The 21444-nt window shown below is 48.0% G+C and overlaps 1 protein-coding gene across 1 annotated transcript; it reads right to left on the bottom strand.

Moving 5' to 3' along the window:
• Positions 1-1237: 1237 nt before the first annotated feature.
• TMCO1 (transmembrane and coiled-coil domains 1) lies at positions 1238-21444 on the bottom strand. Its single transcript, XM_064148230.1, has 7 exons — positions 21322-21444; positions 19738-19815; positions 16488-16547; positions 12286-12332; positions 11601-11668; positions 7746-7890; positions 1238-1593 (listed from the first exon to the last, which is right to left on the bottom strand). Exons 1-7 carry the CDS (start codon positions 21389-21391, stop codon positions 1495-1497), a joined length of 567 nt encoding a protein of 188 aa, XP_064004300.1. The 5' UTR covers positions 21392-21444; the 3' UTR covers positions 1238-1494.

Here is a 21444-nt window from a genome sequence, read left to right as displayed (position 1 = left end):
CTGTCCAAAGACGTTGTGAAGTCTCCTTCCCTGCTGAGGTTCAAAAGACACCTAGATGTGGCTCTGCTTGAGCAGGGAGGCTGGACTCGGTCTTCAGCAGTCCCTCCTGCCTCCCACCATGCCATGATTCTCCTAATTCAGACATCTTAGTGCCTGAGCTTCAGAAAGCTACTCTCAGGACTTTATCATGACTAACAACCCCCAGGGACCTACTGTATCAAACGAGTGACAGCAGAAAGCAACCATAATGTAGCAACAGATCAATAAGTTCCAGGTAACGTTTAGACGTACAAATGCTTCCGTCCCCCAGCGACAAAGCCTGCTGCGATGCAACCAGGTTGGTGGAGGGCAGAACTTCACAGCAGGAGGGGACATTACTGTATCCCATAACATGCCAGAAGCCATTAAGGTGCAGCTTGCTCCCTTATTTATCCCTTCCCTGTGCACCTAGTCACAACTACCACACGACTAACCTCTGGTTACAGTAGCAAGGAATCAATGTCCCCTCAGGATGCTGCCTGCTTCAGCAGGCCAGCCTCACCTGAGCGGTAGCAGCATTTATTCACCCCTCCTAAACAAGGGGAGTAGGTTGCAGCCAGCAAGGCTGATTCAGTTACTTGGTGAGGCAGAAGACAGCGCAGAGAGCTTCCTGGCCCACGGAGGAAGCTATTTAAGAGGCATACTGATGATCAGCCTGTTCAGCACTCAAGTGAGGAGCATGAACAGAAACGCTGCTGCCATAACCACTCAGGCGACAGAGGGTTCAGCAGCATGGAGGGCAGTGAGATAATTGAGCAGTTCACTCGCATCTGAAGGCCAAGTCTGCTGCTGTAATTGAGCAGATTCTGCTTAAGCAAGCAACTTCTACAGAAGCTGTATAATGCCATAAATATCTCTGTGGGGCTGTGCTCTGCCAGGAACATACAGACAGACAAAAAGTACATCCAGAAACACTTGCCACCTCCAAGGACAGCCTGGCACAGGGGCAGGTTCCTACTGTCACCTAAGCCAAGAAAAAACCTCACCCTCCACACTGAAGTTCTGCAAGGGGAGAACTAAGTGCTCCTACTTGCCTGGCTCCCTGCCTCACAGCACCATCGTTCACCATTCTCCCAGTTCTCTGCTTTGCAGATCTCACTCCTGCTCTCCAAGTTCTTCGCCATGCTGCATGCTAAAGCACCTGCGCCGCATCAGTGTATTTCTGCTTGTCCCACAGCACGGTTAAGAGACACCCAAATAAACATGCCCATGCCATTTATTTCTCAGCAACACTCGAAACAAAAAAGTCAAGTTATCTTCTGAGAACTCTCTCGATTTGAGGAGCAAACTACTGCTGGTAGAACATTCCAAACGGAAGGTGTCTTTGAGACCGTGGCCAAACTGCTTTAGGCTGGGTTTGGACGTGCGGAGCCTTGTGCAGAGTCTCATCTTTCACACCTCCCAAAGGCAGTCCTGTGCACTGCTCAGATCTTTCACGAAGGCTGTAACTGTGCTTTAGGAGAACTTCCCTGCCTGAGGTGGTGGCCCAAGGAAGCCTCCTGCCTGCTTGGTGGCAGCCCGGGAGGGAGCAAGACCGAGCATCTTCTGGATGTTCTGTGAAAACAAGAATGGAAGGGCAAGGTTGCGTCAGACCGTGACAAAGGAGACAAGGAAGGAGTAGTACAAGTACAACCTTCCCTCTAGTTGCAACAGATTCTCACCCACATAGCCACACCAACCTCCTACTATATACTGGACCTCTGTCCTATACATACATTGAGCATAGGGACAGCCAATGCTCCATAATGGCTACGGTTCAAGCTGAGCCATTCATGTCCTCAACAAGTGCCTTCTGATCATTAAATTCACATTTTGGCTGTGGGTTCTTCATCTCCAGCTCCACACCCGAGTCAGCTGCCAGGTACATTCATGTCTTTGCAGTTTCATTGCAGAGCACACTCAGCAGCAGGTTCTCAACATCTGCTTGTAGGCAGAACCAAAGCAGTTTTCACGAGTTCCAGAACCACTGTTGGTGGTGGTCACCAGAGCCTGAGGATCTGCAAGCTGGCAAGGAAGGCTCCCTCCCAGTGCAGCCAGAATCTGGGCCAGCAAGACAGCAAGCAGAGCGCATGCCAAGCTCAGCTCAGGAGCTCAGGCACAGGGTGAAGGTGAAAGCCACTGATGCAGACAGAGCAGCGCTTCGCCGAGACATGCACTCTAACAGGACATGTGCAGCAAAAGCCCCAAATTCTTGGGATGACCTCATCTGCATCTCAGCAGGGTGTCTCAGTGGAAAACAGCAAACAAGGACAGAATTAAGTGGCAGACCCAAGCATCAGCCAAGAACTCATGGTGATGACTTCAGTGATTTTTGCTGCTTTTAAAGCTTGCAACAGTGCAGCTACAGAGAGACATCAGTTCTTCCCGTTTCATCCTTCACTGCAAACACCTATGGCTCAAGATGCAAGACTGAGACAACTGATGCAAAGGAAAGAAAAAGGGGCAAAACAAAACCACTGTGTCCTCCTCATGTCACCAACTGAATCCTGGCTACTGAGACAACAAGAGGGGGAAGGAGGATTCTCTTTAAAATCTGAGTGTCCTCTCCAAAATGGCTTTCAGGAGAGGTCAGATAACAAGGTCATAAGGTTCTTGGACTTTTTGATCATGGAAGGAAAGCAAGCTGAAGGGGAAAAAAAGGAAGATAGAGCTTCATAATTCCACAATAGTTAAATCTAAAAGAAATGGGAATCATTCCAGGTGGAGGCTACGGAGAGGAAGGTTTCAATCCACAGACAAACGTATAAGTAAAGCAGGGGTATACTTCAAAAGGAATCACGTCAGATTTAGGCCATGGTCTACATAAATTAGCACTGGCCGATATAAGAGCATTTCACTGTGGGATACTCCTTTGACTGGTTTCTCTTCTCAGAGCATCCTTAGAGACAGAGAAAGGGGAAAAGAGAAGCAGCTAAGGGACAAAGTCAGCAACACCAGAGGGTGCTGCAGAGTCAGCAGCCGTCAGGACCAGGATGCTACCAGCATTGTTCTGGCTCACTGGTGGTTGAGATCCTATCAGAGCATCCATGAAAGGAAGGAAGCATGCACTAACTTCTGCCTGGTGCTTGAGCTATCAAGAATGTGGCGCTGCAGTTTATTCCATCTGCTTGAGCAGTCCCAAGAGGAAGAGAGAAGGCAGCTTGTCTTTTGGTGGAGTCAAGACTTCAGTCACTTGTAGCATTACCATAGAATCGTTTAGGTTGGAGAAGTTAAGATCATGGAGTCCAACTTTCCATAGCAGTCCCCTCCCTGCTATGGAAGGCAGGTAGCCTCCTGCACTAGCTGTAAAGTGAGTTATGCTGGACAGCAATCCTGAAGCCTACAGAGCTGGAAGCATCAGGGCTTGGGCAAGGTCCAGGAGAAATCTGTCCTGTCTGCTGTGTGCTACACTGCACAAGGAAGCCTGGAGAGTCTACCTCCACCACAAACGAGACAAACACCTTCAGGAGCAGGAAGGGAAGACTAAGGATCCAAATTTCTCATCTGAGGTCTCCTGAACTTTCCTTAAGTGCCTGCAGGAAGGACAGAAGCTGCTTCTACTTTTGTCTTCAAACCCAGAAGGGGCTTCAAACACAAGGCAACAAGTGGCTCCAAGCCCAGGCCGCGTGGGAAAGTGCAGTTCTGGAAGCAGGGATAATTGTTGGCTCCCCTTCCCACAGGGAAGGTATTTCAGTTGGGATGTGTGTGAAAGGGAAGTGAAGAGCAGCAAACGCCTGTGGAACAGCAGCAGATTGCTCTTCACAAACAGCACAGGTGAAGGCTGGGAGCGCAGAGACAGGAGCAGGGACAGAGGATGTAACCCTGACATTATGCCTCCCACCCAGACCAGCAGCAGACTTTCCCAGCTGAAACCCAACAGCTCAAGGACCCTTGGAAGGCCTCTCCCAGCAGCCCTCCTCTCTCCAAACAGGAAGGCAGGAGGAACTAGGGGACAGGATTTACGTGCCAGGGATAGCTGGGAACAGTGCAAAGGAAGTTACTCACGGCAAGGAGACTATTTTGGGAGATGCTGGCCAGGTCACAGGCAGCAAGCTTCCCAGTCCCTGCTTGAGGAGTGTATAACCCCCACAGGCCTGAGGACCACATGAAGAGGCTGCCTGATGCTATTGCTGCCCATCCCACTAATGTCAATTTAATCACCATCCAGTTAGTCTCCACACCCTCCCATACTTCCTTGCATTTCCCTCCAGGTCATCTATTTCACACACACAGGAATTCCTCCACAGAGACGTCTCTTTTCCCAGCCTTTGATCCCTTCACAGGCAGCTCTGGGATTTAAGGGAAGGCTGAGGCACATATGGTCTCCTTAGCTTGTTTGCAACCTGCTCCCTGACTTTTGATACATCTTCACTCCTCTTGTGTCAGCAGCATCAAGCCAAACACCAACTCCCCCATCAGCTCTCCCACCTTGGGCTAACAGCTGTTTTGAAGCTGGCCTGGTGAGACTTCCCCTCTTGCACACATAAAACATAAAGGGTCATGAAGCTTTCACCTCCAAGGTCACCAAAAGCACCAAGGTCTTTGGCACCAACTGAAACCCTTAATTACTTTCTTCCTCTCTCCTATCAGGCCTGTCACTGCCCTTCAAAGTCCTCTCTCCAATGCTGTTATCACCCAAGGTCCTTCAAGCAGTAACAAAGGGCAGAGCAGGATGTCAGTTTCAGCTCCCAGCTTTTGCACACAGATGTGGCTGGTCTCTGCCCTTCCCTTTGTGTAGCAAGGAGGAAGAAATTGATCTGCCTAACAGCTGGAGATCAGCAGGTATAGTTAGTGGTGCAGACAGGGCAGCACTGTGAACACCTCAGAGCAAAGCCACCCTTCCCCAGAGCAGTAAGGTAATTTCTGCCTCCACAGGGCCACCACCATGAACTCTCAAGCACGAGGGCAATTCATTTTCCCCCAGAGCTTCTCTTGAGAGCTCAACTCACTACAAGCAGCTCAGCATTTCTGCCCACAATCAGGCTGGACCACCACTCAGTTCGTCCTGTCTACTGATTTCACAACAGGAAACACCCACACGAGTTCTATTTTGGGACAAAAATAAACAAATCCACGGGGACTTTTTCAGCAAGGGAGTTCCCCTATCAAGCCAATGGGTGCAGAAAATTCCTGCTGATGGTGCTTTTTAGTTACTGGAAAGAGAGGACTTTCCACAGGCAACACAAAGCAGAGCCAGGTAAGGTTGCCTGGAAGAACAGCATCAGATCACAGCATCCCAGAATTCTGAAAGATGCCAAGAGCTAGAAAAGTCCCATCTGGAAGCATTTAAGACTAGGCTGGATGAGGCTTTAATTAACCTGGTCTAGTGGGAGTTCCCTGCCCACGCCAGGGGACCTGGGACTAGACATCTTTAAGGTCCCTTTCAAAGCAGAAAACACTGCTTCAGTTACTGAGAAGTGCAACAAGATTAGTCTGGCAGCAAAGGGAATGAGGAAGCCCTTGACTTCTGGTATTCTGAACCTGGCCCTGCCTGGAGTGAGCAGTGGGCCAGAGATGACCTCCAGCTGACCCTTTCAACATGAATTATTCTACAGTTCATTATCTGCTTTCACACTGGTAAGACAGATCCATTTTAATACAAGGACCAATACAGAGGGCTACAGAGAATGGGATTCACTAATGTGCACGCTCTGACTAAAGGAACCCTCTGACCTTAAGCTGCTGCCATCAGACTCATCCAAAAGTCTGACAGCAGCTGGCACAACAGACCACTGCCCTTGATCTACTTTAAGCTTTGCTATGTGTCTCAGCACTCCCTGAGGAAAAGCTGGTCAAGGAGAAAGCAGCAAGAATTCAGGAAGTGAACCAAAGAAAAAGGAAATACAGACACAGAAGAGCAGATTTGCAGTTCGTTGCAGCAGCATTCATCCAGCCCCCAGAGCCTATTAATTTGTGCCCAGCACTCTCTGGGGAAAATGTGGCAAAGTGGACTTCCAGTTGCACTAAGAAGGTCCTCTTGTCTTCACCAGCCATTCTGCCACTGAAGCTGTAGTGATTCTTCCTGGACCAGCACTTCCCTTGTCCTCACTGGGCCTTCCCTTTCCAAAAGATCCCAGGCACACAGGATGTCGGGTTGGAAGGGACCCAAAGAGATCATTGAGTCCAACCCCCTGCCAGAGCAGCACCACACAGTCTAGCTCAGGTCACACATCCAGACAGGCCTCGAAAGTCTCCAGAGGAGACTCCACAACCTCTCCGGGCAGCCTGTGCCAGTGCTCTGGCACCCTTACAGTAAAGAAGCTCCCCCTTGTGTTGAGCTGGAACCTCCTGTGTCCTATCCCAAGGAGCAGTGAGCAGAGCCTGTCCCTCCCCCCCCGACCCCCAGCCTCAGATATTTATGAACATTGATTAAATCCCCTCTCAGTCTTCTCCTCTCCAGACTAAGCAGCCCCAGGTCTCTCAGCCTCTCCTCACCAGGCAGTGCTCCAGTCCCCTCATCATCCTCATAGCCCTCTGTTGGACCCTCTCCAGCAGACCCCTGTCCTTCTTGAACTGGGGAGCCAAAACTGAAGTCAGTATTCAAGATGAGGTCTCAGCAGGGCAGAGTAGAGGGGGAGAACCTCCCTTGATCTGCTGGACACACTCAGGATTCCATTGGTCTTCTTGGCCACCAGGGCACATTGCTGTGCCATGGATGCTCTCCCCCAGCACTCCTAGGTCCCTCTCCACAGGGCTGCCCTCCAGCAGTCACCTCCCAGCCTGTGCTGGTGCAGTTTATTATTCCTCCCCAGGTGCAGGACTCTGCACTTGTCCTTGTTGCACCTCATCTGGTTCCTCTGTGCCCAGCTCTGTCTCTCCAAGTCTCTCTGGACGGCCACAGCTGTATCAGCCAAGCCTCCCAGTTTGGTGCCATCAGCAAACCTGCTGAGCAGACTCTGTCTGTCTGTGCTGTCATCAGTGTCATTGATGAAGACGTTGAACAGGACTGCCCCCAGCACTGATCCCTGGGGGACTCCACTGGTTACAGCTCTCCAGCTGGTCCTGGCACCATTGATCACCATTCTCTGAACTCTATCTTGTAACCAATTCCTAATCCCCCTTGTTGCCTGCTCTGAAGATGGGACTAAAGAGCTTTCCTGGGGAGCTACATGTAGCCTACTCTTGACTTATCACACCAGATCCCCTTTCTGGTGACATCCTTTCACAATGGAAGGGATTCAACACCAAAGGTGAAGTTCTTAAGGCTGAAACAAATCAAGCAGTCAGCAAACCCAGGAATAGCCAAGCCAAAATAACAGCTTTAACCCTTTCCCCACTCTCCTAGCAAATTTATAGACCAACTGATCCTTTACAGAACCTCAAGCTACTGAGGAAGCTTCCCCTGACAAGGCTAAACTTTTCTCCTATAAGAGTCACAATTACTAAGAAGCAGGACTCAGAAGCTGGCTTCCAACAGAGACAATCTCTTGGTATGACAATCCACAAAGCTATCAGACAAAATAAAGGATGGAACTCTCTTCTGCCCATTCTGTCCCACCACCCTGCTGCAAGTCTCTGATCAAAGTCTTCCACATCAGTCCAGGACAGTGGCTGCTTTTATGGTCCAAACCCACAGCTGCTTTGAACCTGAAGCACAGGAGTGAAGGCAGACACAGAAAGCACTAACAGGCAAAGATCATGTGTGAGAAACTGGACAGCAGCAATGGACTCTTCTCAGAGATGTGCTTTCCCTGCTCCAGGCATGCAAGACACAGCAAGATACTCACCTGCCTGATGGACATGGTGCAGAGAATGTAGAGGAAGATGAAGGAGCAGTCAGTGTAATCCTCGCCCAGAAGGTTGCGGTGGGAGACACCTTGGATGTACGAGAGGGGGATAAATGGAAGCTTTGCCACCACTCGGCCATCAAATCTGGAAGACAGCAGAAAGAGATCACAGCCGGGGACAGAAGAGTCTTTAGCTTCAACAGGCCCCCGGAACAGACGAGACCACACAGAAGCCTAAAATTCTACGCTGCCTTCTCCAGTCCACCTGAATACAGATTTAGCCTTCCTGGTGCAGTGCATCTCTCTCACCAAGCCCTCTGTCCAATTATCCACAGGCCATGCTGCCTGCCCTCACTACCAGGTCTGCACAGTCAGGGACAAAGTGTTTCACGGTGCTTGAAGTGATCAGCCAGACAAGCTGTCAGTTCATAAAATTTTGGTGTTTTGCAGTTTACTGCAAAGCCAAATTTAGCAGATCACTTCCCAGAACACGGCCAGCAGATGACCAAAAGATGGCTACCACCCTGCTGTACTGCAGTTACTGCAAGGAGATGGACTCTACTTTAAGCAGAGCATAAATCTTTTCTGGAGCAGCACAAGCAGGATGCAGGAGAGAGCCATCCACAGAACGCTTTTGATACCAACAGCCTTCTCTGCCTTGGCTCTGAAGACAAAGGCAGCGCAGGGGCAGGGTGATACTGCATATTGCAAACGAGCTATTCTGCTCCTGGAACCCCTCCAGGTCCACGTTCCAGGGCACCAAGCAGAGTGTGAATTCTGGACAGTCTGCAAAGATTCCTCCCAACCCAGACAGCTGACCTGACCTTTTGAAGCAAGCATGTACGCCGCCTCGCCCGCGCGTGCGTATCTGCATGTTATTTTCTCTGCGTGTGCTGACTCTCTAACAGGTGTTTCTTGTTTCAAGGGCTCCTAAATGAGCATCCTTTCCTGTGGAGATGCATTCACACAGCTACAGCTCAAACACACACCAACTTTGTTTACATCTCACAGGCAGTTTGGCAAAAGGGCCCAGAACGGATGTTTATCTCCCTGTAACATCCCCCCGTGCCCTGAAACCCTGCGTTACTCCTGCTGTGACAGTGACAAGTGCTTCAGCAGCAGCACCTCAAGGTAGCTGCTTTTAATTCCAACAGGTTTCACAGCCAGCACAAAGGGACAGTGAAATGCAGGACTCTGAGCAAGGCTGAGAACTCACTGCACTAATAAGTTTATGACAAGAGAAAACTGAGACACACAGACGCTTGATTTCTCCTCCAGAAATCCCATCTTCTTGGGGGCCACCACCATTATGCTCAAGTGGCTGGGACCAATCTCTTTGTGGTGGTCAGCAGCAATGAGATAAGCAGCAACAGCTACAAACTGAAACAGAGAAAGTTTCAGCTCAACAGGAGGAGAAACTTCTTTACAGTGCAGGTGACAGAGCCCTGGAGCAGGCTGCCCAGAGAGGTTGTGGAGTCTCCTTCTCTGGAGACTTTCAAAACCCACCCGGATGCATTCCTGTGTGAACTGCCCTGGGTGATCCTGCCTTGGCAGGGAGGTTGGACTGGATAATCTCTGGAGGTCCCTTCCAACCTCTAAAGTTCTGTGATTCTGTATCTTACTGCCCTAAGTTTACCTTCTGAGCTACAACAGTCATTCAGCTGCTCATCTTCGGGACAGCATTTTGCAGTGTGGGTTTAAACCAGCCTTCCTGACACATGTCCTTCCAGCACAGCCCACCCTGCTGCCCCATTACCACTGGCACTGAGAAAGAGAGCCAGTCATCACAGGAACTTCCATTTTGCCTAAGCTGGCACTTGGCAGAGGTGCCCAGCCACAGAGCAGCAGTGTATGCACAGTCACTTGTCCAAAGGTCAGCACGTCGTGCTACTTCCGTGCAATTCCTGCTCCTTCTGACCCCCAGAGCAATGAACTCATTCAAGAACAGGAAAAGCAAGCAGATGAGGCCACAGTCACTGCAGGTGTGAGCCACCCTTTTCCTCCATTTCCTACCACACCCACATGGAAGACCTGGCAATAGCAGCTTCCTGGAGGGAGCCTAAGAGCCTCCTGAATTCCTAAGTGCTCTCCTCCTGAGACTAGCAGCTGCTCTTCGTGCTATGTCAAGAGAACGACAGCATGTAAGAAAGGACTAAGTCCATCAAACCCAGCTCCTTCAGGCAGTGCAGGTTCAACCCACCAAAACTGCTGTCCCTATACAAATGCACCTGCTTCCTTCTACTGAGGCCAGCAGTAAATATAACCATCTAGCCCCAGAGGCAAGACAGACTGCAGCTATTAGGAAGAAAGCAGTTTCCTTTAGAAGGCTCAGTGAGCTCTCAGGATACTCCTGCTGCTCATGCTCCCTCTAGGGAAAGAGGCAGTTAAAGGCAAGACATGCCCCAAAGCTTCACGCCAACTGCCTAGTAGCATGGCCTCTGTGGGAAGGAACCTTCAACACAGGAGCAAGACAGGCAACCTTGGTGGCCTTAGAGGAGAAGAAACCAATAAACTGGGCTTTTTCAGGTTAATATTTATGGAAGGAGGAGTCACACAGGATTTAACCAAAATCAATTCCTTCCTAAAGCTCTTAATGAACTTACAGTCCTGTGTAACTTGTGAGCCCTGAACTGCCTTTTCTCAAGTCAGGAAAGCGGGCAGAGAACAGCGAGGCTTTTCTGGGGGCTGAGGTTTTTGGGGGGGCAGGGCTCTTTGTTGTGGCAGGTTTTTTCCAATTTCAGGGGCAGAGGTGGTGGTGGTGAAGTCTGCATTGCACCCAAACAGCTAGGCAAGCACTTGAAGGCTCGAGTGCAGCACTACAAATCTTCCACAGACACCATGTTGCCAGGCACGACTCAATTGCACTTCATCCCTGCTCAGGGCTGCAGTGGCATGAGACATCAGTGACTAAAGACTGTACCCAAGGCTCTTTAGCAGTGTGCTCCTCTGCTCAGTTTCACGGCATTCCAGAGAATGCTAGATGCTGAAGTCTGACTAAGCTGAATGAATAGTCAACCCAGTGGCACTTCTCTTATTACATTACCCCCAGCTCAAATTTGTCAGCCCACAGATCTCCAGTAAAATAACAACTGGGACTGCCAGCACAGAGGCCAAAGGTTCTGATGCCTAAGAATGTAAACGCCTGCTTGCAGGACAAATACATCGCCCAGATATAAAGCAGTCTCCCAAAGGTTATACTAACCCATACTCTGGGAATTTCACATTTAAAAGGCTGAATCAAGTGTCAAAAGTCAAGCAGAGCCCTTCAGTCTTGCATGTCTGGAACAAATCTGTCTGTAGCCATGCAAACCAGCTGACTTTATTTTGTCGTTTTAAAACTGTATGTACCCCAGGTCATCTTTTTAAAGCAAATAAGGATTAGAGTCCATGCCTGGACCTGTTAGTATCTTCAGTCTGATCATCTTAAGTAAAGCAACAAACTCTGCAGTCACAGCTCATTTCTAAGGGCAGAAGAGCAGACCCAGTTTTGCTTGCAGCAGCATTCTTTGCTCACGCCATTACAGCGAAGCCAAAAAAGCTGAAGAATGTTGCTGCTTGCCTGACATCTACCAAACCTGCCCTAATCAAGATGTTCACAAGCAGAAAGTGTGTTAGAGTTGTCTGGATTAAATGAAAATCATTTCACTGGGTTGCATTCAGCATGCAGCACTCCCCCTTGAGCAGAACAAGTGTGTGGTTGCCAAACAACCATATCTTCAGATGAACTATTGATCTATTTTTTACAGGTTAGCTCTGGGAGAGACTCTGTCACTGTAACACTTCAGCTGCCGGACAGAAGCTGGAGAATATATTCACAAAGAAAACTGATGAAAAATGCAGTAAGGTGATACTTACATGGAGTTAAACATTCCCATCAGGGCAGTGAAGCAGAAGCCAATGGCAAGCATGGATTTCATCCGAACCTGTGAGGAGAAAGACCAAAGACGATCAAAACGACAGGCCTGCACTCAGGCATTGTGAGCTCACACCTCTAAGAACAGGCTTTGTTCTCCTGGAACACGCTCCTCTCCAGCACCACTGGAGTCCAGAAGGAAATAAAGATACTCAAAAGGCCAAAGGAGTTGTAAAAGTCATTGAAGAAGTGCCCCAAAAAGAAAGTTAATCAACGGCTGGGTACAAAGACTGCCAGAGAGTGGACCACTGATGTGAAGAGCTGCTTCAAGGAGAAAAAAAAAGTGGTCAAGGACTGTCCTGTTACCTCCCACAGGTTGTTTTTCACTTCAGGCCCACACAACCCATCAGCAGCATATTATTAGGAAGACAAAATGTAGCAGAGGAAGTTGGACAAACTAACTCTACTTTGAAAAAAACATCAAGGAAAATCACAGAGATGAAAATAGGAAAGGCTGGGCACGAGACACGGCAGCGACTGCTGGAGAACTCGGTGGCTCCCGCTGAAGTCAGGCAACTCTGACAGACTTATCAGTAGAAGAGCTGCTACATCTGCCAGCAGAACAGTCTTCCTGCTGGAAAGCTGAGGCAAATCTTCAGCAGTCAGGACTGCCTTTAATTTTCTCACCATTGACAAGTCTCTGTTGTTATTCTTCAGTTTCTCTTCTTGTCTCTCTGTAAAGACCAAAACAACAACAGTTACAATCAGTTCTCACCAACTAGAAATCAGAGCGCTCTCATTTCCAGGAAGGCTTGACCTCCTTGGCTCTCCACACAAACCACACTTCCAAAACCAACTCCAACTTTCTCTGCCAGACAGTACAAAGTGAAAGAACGCACAGTCAACCACTTCTCCATCACAGCAACGTGCAGCAAAGCAGGCACAAAAGAAGAGGAGGCCAGAACCACACATTCAGCACCTCAGGAAGAAATGCATGGAAAGCCGAGTGTGCTGACTCAACCAACTGACAGTGTGGCACAGGCCATGCTGCCAGAAAACAAAGGCTCTGGAAGAGCAGTCCCAGTTTGCTGCACACCAGGCTCACCATTATGAACACATTCCATCAGGATTTCACCTGGGAGGTGCCAGAAGGGGCTCCAAAACACAGAGCTGGGAGCTGTGTCTCAGCAATGCTAACATCCTGCTGGTTTTAGTAGTAAATCTGGGACCCTTGCCACACCTCAAACATTCTGCAAAGAGGAAAGATGGTTTCTACCTTGGTCTCAGCAATGTGTGTGTTACTACACCGAGGAAATAATACTTTAAAGATAATACCTTGGAAATTTGCTCTAAGTCAGCACAAAGTTCAGATTTCTGGGAGTGCATTTTCCATGCCCCTCACTAGAGGGCTGCTCTGGTCTCAAGAGTTACCACCACCTGTCACCTTGCCTGTCCCACGTCCCCATTATGCTCCTCTCAGAGTGAGGACCTAAAGGGACAGCCAGGGCTTGGAAGCAGAAGCAATAGGTAGTCGAGGTAAGGACGTGAACAATGAAGAAATATGCAAAAGCCAGCGTGACTGAAGAGAGAGGTGATGCAGAAGGACCATCGAGGGCTATCTAGCATGTGAGCTGTCCAGTGGATCCCTACTGAAGTTTAAGTACAGGAGGCCCACAGCACAGAAGCTGACCAGTGATCTTTCAAGGTGTGGCTAAATAAAGCAACTCACAGCGTTATGGAAAGCAACAGCAACGTCCCAAACCAATCTCTCGAGTCCTCATTGCTATTTTCAGTTGCTTCTAACTACAAACCACCCCCAGCAGGAACTTTCTCCGCACACCTGCTTCCTGACCCAGGTGAAGAGTTTTGTTCTGGGAAATTTCATGAACCACAGGCCAGTTCTTTAGGAATCTCATTTGGCACCAATAGTTGTTTTTTCTCCTCTGGTGCAGAACTAACCATCTATTTAGATGGGCTAAAGGTTACACAGGGATAAAGAGTACAGCCCTCATCCCACAATACGCCTGACCTGTTTCTCACCCATTTCTACAAATTCAAAACACAGGGTCTCTGGTTGTCCTCTCCCCTTACAGAAGTGCTGTGCTCCTGCCCACATCAGACAACAGCAGCATGCAGGTGCTTTGCTCTACATCTGGCTAGAGGCAGAGGACAAGCAGCACCCTGGAGTCCAAAACCATCCCCTTCTGCCCGTTGGAACACAAATCACAAGGACACAGCAATAGTATCTGCCAGCACTGGGTTTGGCTGGTTGGGATTTTTTGTGTGGTTTTGGTTTGCTGTCTAGCCAGCACTCACGTGGGCTCCTGGGAGTGCCACTGTCTTTTTCTCCTAGAAGCATGTGGCTGAAAAAAGGTAGCCAAGTTTCAGCCAACAGTCACACTCCTTAAGCTGAAATGCCACAAGGGTGCACCAGGACATCGGAGGCGTTCCGCTCCAGCAGTGTGGAAGGTGATTGAGAATCAAGAATGACTGAAGTCGATTCACTTTACAGATTAAACGTTTGGTAAGCAGTTAACAGCAAATGAAGCTTTTCCATGCAACTTTCACCCTACCTCCTTGTGCATGTGCATAATCCACCTCTAACATAACCAGACAACGTCGTGCACCCAGCTCTTGCCTTTTCTTTGCACAGAACAGATAGAACAGATGGAAGCTGAGGCAGGCCTGCAGCACAGCTGTGACTTATCCTGGAACCCTCAGTTCATGTTTTATGTTTTTTTAACAGAATGGTAAGATTTAAAGAACTCCATCTCAAGTGCATTTGCTGTTACAACACTGCTATGTCTTGCAGGATGATTTGAAATCCAGTAAGTTACTGGAATCACAGAACTTTGGAGTTTGAAAGGGACCTCCAGAGATCAACAAGCTCAACTCCCCTGCCAAGGCAGAATCACCCAGGGTAGTTTGCATAGGAATCTAGCCAGGTGGGTTTTGAAAGTCTCCAGAGGAAACTCCACAACTCCCCTGGGCAGCCTGCTCCAGTGCTCTGTCACCCTCACTGCAAAGAAGTTTCTCCTCCTGTTGAGGTGAAACCTTCTATGTTGCAGTTTGTAGCTGTTGCTGCTTGTCTTATTGCTGCTGACCACTGCAAAGAGATTGGCCCCAGCCCCTTGACACCCAGAGGTTTCAAATGCATTTAACAGCTGTAAGTCATTTTTCTGGGTGTCCAGCTTGACATTTTGGGACTGTTTTTTTCAGAAGCACTATAAACTCAGCTTTGCCTCAAAAGAGAGACTGAAATTATGCAGCATTTGTCAAAAAAACCAAAACCCCAACAACAACCACCCCCACTCTCAGTATCTTAGGCTTGGCCAGCAAGCACCACAGCAAACAAAACCAGTGGTCGTTTCCTACATTGGTCTTAGTCCCTTTGTGCATTGTTTGTTATTTGCAAAACATGATTATTTCAGTGTATTGAAGACAACCTGCTGGAGCATCTGAATTCCTCAGGTTCTGCTGGAGAATTTCTTGCTAACAGGACATGAAATGATAAACATGAGCAACCCGTGTCCTTGGGCCCATCTTGGGAGTTAAGACACCAGGCGCTGGGTAGCACCCCCCACATGCAGCTGCATGTGGGCAGAGTTAGCCAGCCCCAGAGGCTGACCCTCAGATTGTTATGGTATATTACCCTATGCATGCCTCACATGTAACCCTGTACCCTCTACATGTAACCAATCTTGGTGGAGCACGCCTCTTGCAAGAAAGCATATAAGTCTCTGTACATGGAACTAAAGCAGACTATGACCATCTAACCATGTTGGTGAACAAAGAGTCATTTCACCCAGGTGCTCCACCAGCAAGGTTCCACTGTTCATTAATTTAGTTCAAACACAAGTCAAATATTCTCTGAAAGGAACACAGCTTGGATGATCCCCTGCAAAAAAGAAGTCACTGTCACACTTTGGAAAGTGACAGCAACATGTGACATTGAAATGTTGCCTTATCATCCCAAGCAGCATTTATCCTGTGCAGGGATTGCTCAAGATTAGGAACTGAAAATGCACAAGAGGAAGAATTGTGGCTCCTGTCCTTTCAGAAGTCTAGTGATAACAGGTTTTGTACCTAGAAAGAGCTGTTGGAAGAGATGTTTATACTTACTTCCCAGCTTTGCACAGATCAAATGACTAATCTAGCTACCTGGTGTTACAGAAGAATGAGGAAACCAACTCCCAGGAGCTCTCAGAAGTGTTCCTGCCACAATTTCTGTAATCATTTAACAGAGCTTTGCTGCATGTTTTACTTGGCAGTCCTGCAGATAACAGAACTCTCTAAAGCCCATGTCCATTAAACACCCACCACAGTGTTCCAGCATAGCTCAGTACTTACAGTTACCTTTACCCAGACTTAGTGACAAGGAAAGAGAATGGAAAAATAAATCACTACCTAAAATGGAGCAAAACTCATCTATCAAACATCAAATAAACCCAAGCACAGTCAATGAGCAAACACCTTCAGCTCCCAAGTGTGCAAATAGGAGTAAAAAAAAGAAAGCTCCACAAGTCACAACCATGGAATCACAGAGCTACTGCAAGCTGACAGCACGAGCAGCAAAGAGCTTCGACAACAGTTCACAGCAGTCATGGACATAAAGACTTACATCAGACAGGCAACCAGTGCAGCAAGAAACACTGCTCCTCTCTGTGGTGCTGCCCTTCTCTGTGTCTGACTAAAACCACCAGGAGGCTAGATGTCTCATGTCTCACATGAGTAAGGCACAAGTGTTCGTATCCCAGTCATCAGGCCAAGAATCAGCTCTTGTACCAATTTAAATCAGCACTTTTGAAAGGAAGGAAGGGATGATCACTTCCAGAGGTTTCTCAGCTTTCCCCTTCTCTTGGGGCACTGTGCCCCTTTCCTAGGCTTACCTATTTTCTTTTTCTGCTGTCGGCCTGCCGATTCAGTTATCGTTTCCTTCTTCTTTTCCACTGCCAAGTGAAAAGAAAGATACTGCGTCACTTCTGCATGAAGATACAACTGCTCCTTTCCCACATAAATAAAATACTTTCCTCCTTTAGGAAGCAAGGGTACCAGAAGGTGTTAAAAATGGCTAAGGATGTATTCACCATCAAAGTATAAACCATCCAGGCTGACACCACAAAATGCTTACAAATAATAATAACAACTAAAAAATGCAAACCCCAGGAGGAGATCTCAGAATATTTAAAGGGTTAATTTAACACACTGTTGAGAGCCCACTACATTGTTAGCTGAGCAGTCTGGGGACAATTTTGGCTCAGATGACCCTTGCTGATCTGTCATTAGTAGTAGACAGTACTTTTGATTCAGCAAGTGTAATGAAAAGCACTTTGTGGCAAGCTCTGCTGTGGGAAGCAGAATAGAGGGGAGCCTGTGTTCTTGTACATCCCTGCCTCATAGGCAGGCACTCAGGGGAAGTGCTGTCCAAGCAGTAGGCCACAGCCTCTTCATTCTCCATTCAGTACTAAAGCACTTCCAGTCATTTTAAGTAGAAGTCTAAGCTCCAAGTTACTAAAAAATCCCAAATCATATACCCACAAAGCATCTGCAACCAACCATCACTGCAGCAAAAAAGGCTAACACAAAAGCAGCAGAGTGACCTTCTAACCCAGTAACTAGGCTGCTCTCTGGGCTGATAGCAAGAGCAGCTTTTCCAGCAAGCAAGACATTAAGAAGTGTACTGCAAGAACTGAGGATGACAAAGCATGGCTAAGGTCTAACAACAGCTAGTGGCCCTTCTTAACCCTAAACTCTGTGTTAACCTGCATCAATGAATAGACTTGTCTCCTTATCAGCTTAGAGACCTGAGCACTAGGGCTTTCCTCCCACATGAAGCTCACCTTGATTTCAAAGACCAGGTGAAACACAGGCAGCTAGACCTCCAAGTCACAGCAGGATTTGTAGTGCTACCATCTGAACTGCCTGTGGCACCTAAGTCACAGCTGCTAAGAAAACCGCCGTGGCCCAGACAAGATCCCTAAACGCCAGCTCTTGTGCCAAGGCCGCAGCACACTGTTGTTTTTTCCAAACAGGAAAGCACAAGGGGGAAAAATGAGAAGTCTGCTCAGAGGGAAGGCTGGAGAAAGGTGCCAGAAGATGCAGCACACCTAGTCCTCACAGAATGTTCCCTCCATAACCTTCCTTAAGACAAATCCAGCTAGAGGATCCTGATCAGTCCACTCCAACTGTAGTCCACATAACTCCATGGCCCTCAACTCTAAATCCAACTGAGAACTCTGAGTGTCTTCAAGGCTACCTATTGCTTCTAGCCCAAACGAGGGCTCCTCTAGACCTCAGCTTCACTCCAGACAACACCAGTGAGCAGAACAAATAACTGTCAGGCAGTTCTCAAACCCATCCCTGGGAATACAGGACACAACACAGCAGCAATTCTAGAGTTAGCCCTCGGCCTTGCAAATTCACCACCACATCTACCCCACACCACTCTCTATAATCTCTGCAGCAGTCTCAGACAATGCTGTGCCTCTCAAGCTAAGGACTGAGTAACAAAACCTGCTCAAGTGCACTACTTGGCCCATTCGTTTCTGCATTGCTAGGAGTCTCATGGGAGAGCTTAAAGGTCTCAAATATGTTTTTTCCTGTTTCAGATGTGTTAAATAACAGTTGAAAGGTGTGGCTCAAGTGGTATACTTTGCAAGTTGTTTGATAGCCATCAGGTCACCCAGCTGCCCTTAGCACAGGAGGGGAAAATAAACAAACAACCAAAATCAAAGCTGAACTTGTAGCAACTCCTTATTCTACTTCTTTTTTGTTGTTGGGAGGTGGGGAAACCAAACGCTGAGATTAAAACCTAACTGAGATGCATGAACCTCAGATTTTTCCCTTCACGGATTACAGCCTAAGTATTAGAAACTGTGTTCAAACAGCATTAAACTCTTACAGCAATCATTGCGGCTCAGAGATTAAACCCTAGCAACTGCTTGAAGCTCCTCCACACAGCACATGCATACTAGGACATTAAGTTTTCAGCTGGGTTTCAACTACTTCCCTAACTGGCTCTTCTAGGGCTAATTCTACTCTAATCCTACTTGGCTGGCAAAAAAGAGTGAAAAGAGGCAGGTAGAGATGCAAATCCCCACATGATACTACTGTGATGACAAAAGCCCCTGTTCTAGCAGCTCTGACACAAGAATGACTAACTTCAAGTCTTCACTTTATTTTGCCCAGGAAAAGGCTGGACTAAGACTAGAAAGAGCATGCAGTGATGATGTTCCCTCACACACTAAGAGAGTGCTGATATCGTGGTGAAATGTTTTTAAGGTAAAACCAGCTCAGGTTTGGCCCCAGTTCTGTGCTGTCTCTCACTGCTGCAGTTTATGTAGGGTACATATAAGAGTTTGAAAGGTCAAATGGATTCCTCCTCTGTTTCTTGGCTTCTGATAGAGGCAGGTCTACACTCAGGCCCTCCCACTATCCTCTTAACATTTGATGCCTATCTTCTAACTGTTCATCTTCTGCTCCCTTTTCCTTCCTCCCTTCCCCTCCCAGGCTTCTCACATCTCTTCTCTATGGAAGTAAGCTGGGACATTATTTCCTAATAATTTCTGTTTATTTTCAGTTTATACAAGCATAATTTGCTTTCATATTGCCTGACAATGCTGAGCTTTCTATTGTGACTTTGCCCTTGCTCATCCCCCACCATTAATCATCACTTTTACTCTTTACATGTAATGCTTTCCTCTAGTTCTATTCACTATTCTTGCTACAAATCTCAAATTCTCCACGGCCCTTGAAATGCAGAAACTGCATCTCTGAATTTGTGATGGGCATCTAAAGGAATCTACAGACACTGGCTACTCATCTTCCAAAAACTAAAAGAGATACCAGCACTGACCTCTTATTCCCTCTTCCCCCCCGTTAAGAAGAGAGGCAAGTCACACAACACCACAGGTCTTTGCACTAACTTTCCCTCCAGAAAGATACAAATGAAGGACAGAAGTCAGTCATCTCAGTACAGATCTGTGTCAGTTTTAAAACCAGGGTCCTTGTGAATCCTATCTGAAGAAGGATCTCTCCTTCAGCAGAAAAGGCAGCAGGAATTTCTCAGAGCACAGGCTCTAAAAGCACAATCTCACAGCAGCAGCAACACACATTCTCTAATGCCTGAAGAATACTTACATTTCTTGCTCTGTTTTTCCACTTCAGCCTTTAATCTCTTGTACTTGTCTGTTCGGTATACCAGCACCCAAGTTATACCTGAAACAAATACTCAGCAAGTAAGCAGGTGAAGAAAGACCTCCTACAAAAATAGGGATGCAGGTTAGCAAATACATATGCAAAACACACATCATGGCCACAAAACTACATTATAATATAGGAAAAGTCCCCAAAAAATCCCTAGAAAGGTGCATTACCACTTTCCTGCCAATCCCCTTTTCAAGTTCCATGTAGCAATGGTGCCTGTAAAATAAATGTCTCTAGAAATTAACACCTGTCTACTGGATATTGCTGTTTTAGGAGACTCCTTCACATCCTTTATGCTCATACCTACTGGCTGTTGCTTGCCTTAAAACCAGAAGTTGATTAAGGCAATAAAAAACTTTTGTTTGTGTTTAGCATTTTTACAGCACCTAATGAAGGCTTGAGGAATAATTCCTGCTCCTGTCAGCACCTGCCCATTACTAGCAGCACATTTTGAAAAGGCAAATAGAGATATTAAGCTGGAAGAGAATCAAGAGTATCTCCTGTCTAACTCCCTGCACTCAAACATGATCAAAACGAGTTATGCCCAAATCACAGAACCTGTGGCTCACAACTGAGCTCCTACACAAAGCTTTTTTCCCCCTTTATTTGGCTTTGGTTTGACAGCAAGGCTGTACTGCTGAGTCCAAAACATAATCAGCTGCAGAGATGGGAACGCTGCAGATGCTTCTGACATCACCATGGCTTTGTGCTGTGAAAGGCAATGAGCACAAACACCACCTAACCCCAAATGCAATGCATTAGGGCTCCTAGAAAGAAGTATCATTCTAGAAGCCTGAGGTTCTCCCTGCCCTTGAATGTCTAAAAACACTGTTTTGTAGCTCTGGGATGAAGGAAAACTGAGGATAAAGTTCAGTGTCACAATGAGGATGCAGGCATTGACTGTGATTACCCTAAATGTTGTTTATTGAACCAGTCCTGAAAAGGCTGAACCTAGTTAACTCCCTAGCATTCAAAAGGCCATTTTTTGAGCAACCCAGGTCACCACCATTGCAAGTTCAGGTGCTTTCTTCCCATCCTTTCCACTGCTACAGAATACCACCTGTGTCCTCGTCCACACACTGACAACTGTTCTCCCACCTCCGCACGGCCTTCCTCCTTCTAGAACAAACTCAGCTTTGCATCCTGGACAGGTCTGTTCAAGAGCTATTCGCTGCAGCCCCCCGGAGTGGCCATACCAGTCTCCAAGAACCAGGCCTCAGCTGGCCAAGAGTAACTGAACTTCGCTTCCCGCCCCCTTCTTCCGGCAGCCGCTCTCCCGTCCCTTCCGCCCGCCGTTCTGCGTGACCACGGCCCCTTTAACCCGCTCCCGCGTAGCGCTCCGGGCAGACACGACACCAGAGAGAAGCAGCCTCCTGCCAGCCTCCTTCCAACCGCACCCGAGCCGCCCCAGGCCTTCCCGCGGACGGGACAACCCGGCCTCCAAGCTCTCCCCACTCGGCCACGGCCAGCAGGAACAGGCCTCAGCGGGCAGCGCCGCCGCCTCAGTCCGCCACTCACCCTCGGCCAGCAGTGCGGTACACACGGAGATGAAGACGATGAGGAGGGTGTCAGCGAACATGGTGCTCATGGTGGTGCCAACACCCCCCAGCCCGGTAACGCCGCCGCGCCCCCGGAAGCGGA

This window comes from Pogoniulus pusillus, chromosome 8, assembly GCF_015220805.1.
Source record: "Pogoniulus pusillus isolate bPogPus1 chromosome 8, bPogPus1.pri, whole genome shotgun sequence".
Classification (NCBI taxonomy): domain Eukaryota; kingdom Metazoa; phylum Chordata; class Aves; order Piciformes; family Lybiidae; genus Pogoniulus; species Pogoniulus pusillus.
The sequence above is the reverse complement of the archived record's forward strand: the minus strand, read 5'-3'. Positions and strand labels throughout refer to the sequence as shown.

What these genes read in the sequence shown, in the direction of transcription:
- TMCO1 (XM_064148230.1), bottom strand. Translation starts at nt 21,391, where the DNA reads ATGAGCACCATGTTCGCTGACACCCTCCTCATCGTCTTCATCTCCGTG. An exon ending in TACCGCACTGCTGGCCGAGG is followed by an intron (nt 19,816 to 21,321) that starts GTGAGTGGCGGA and finishes TATTTGTTTCAG; the next exon opens with GTATAACTTGGGTGCTGGTA. An exon ending in GGAAAAACAGAGCAAGAAAT is followed by an intron (nt 16,548 to 19,737) that starts GTAAGTATTCTT and finishes TTCACTTGGCAG; the next exon opens with TGGAAAAGAAGAAGGAAACG.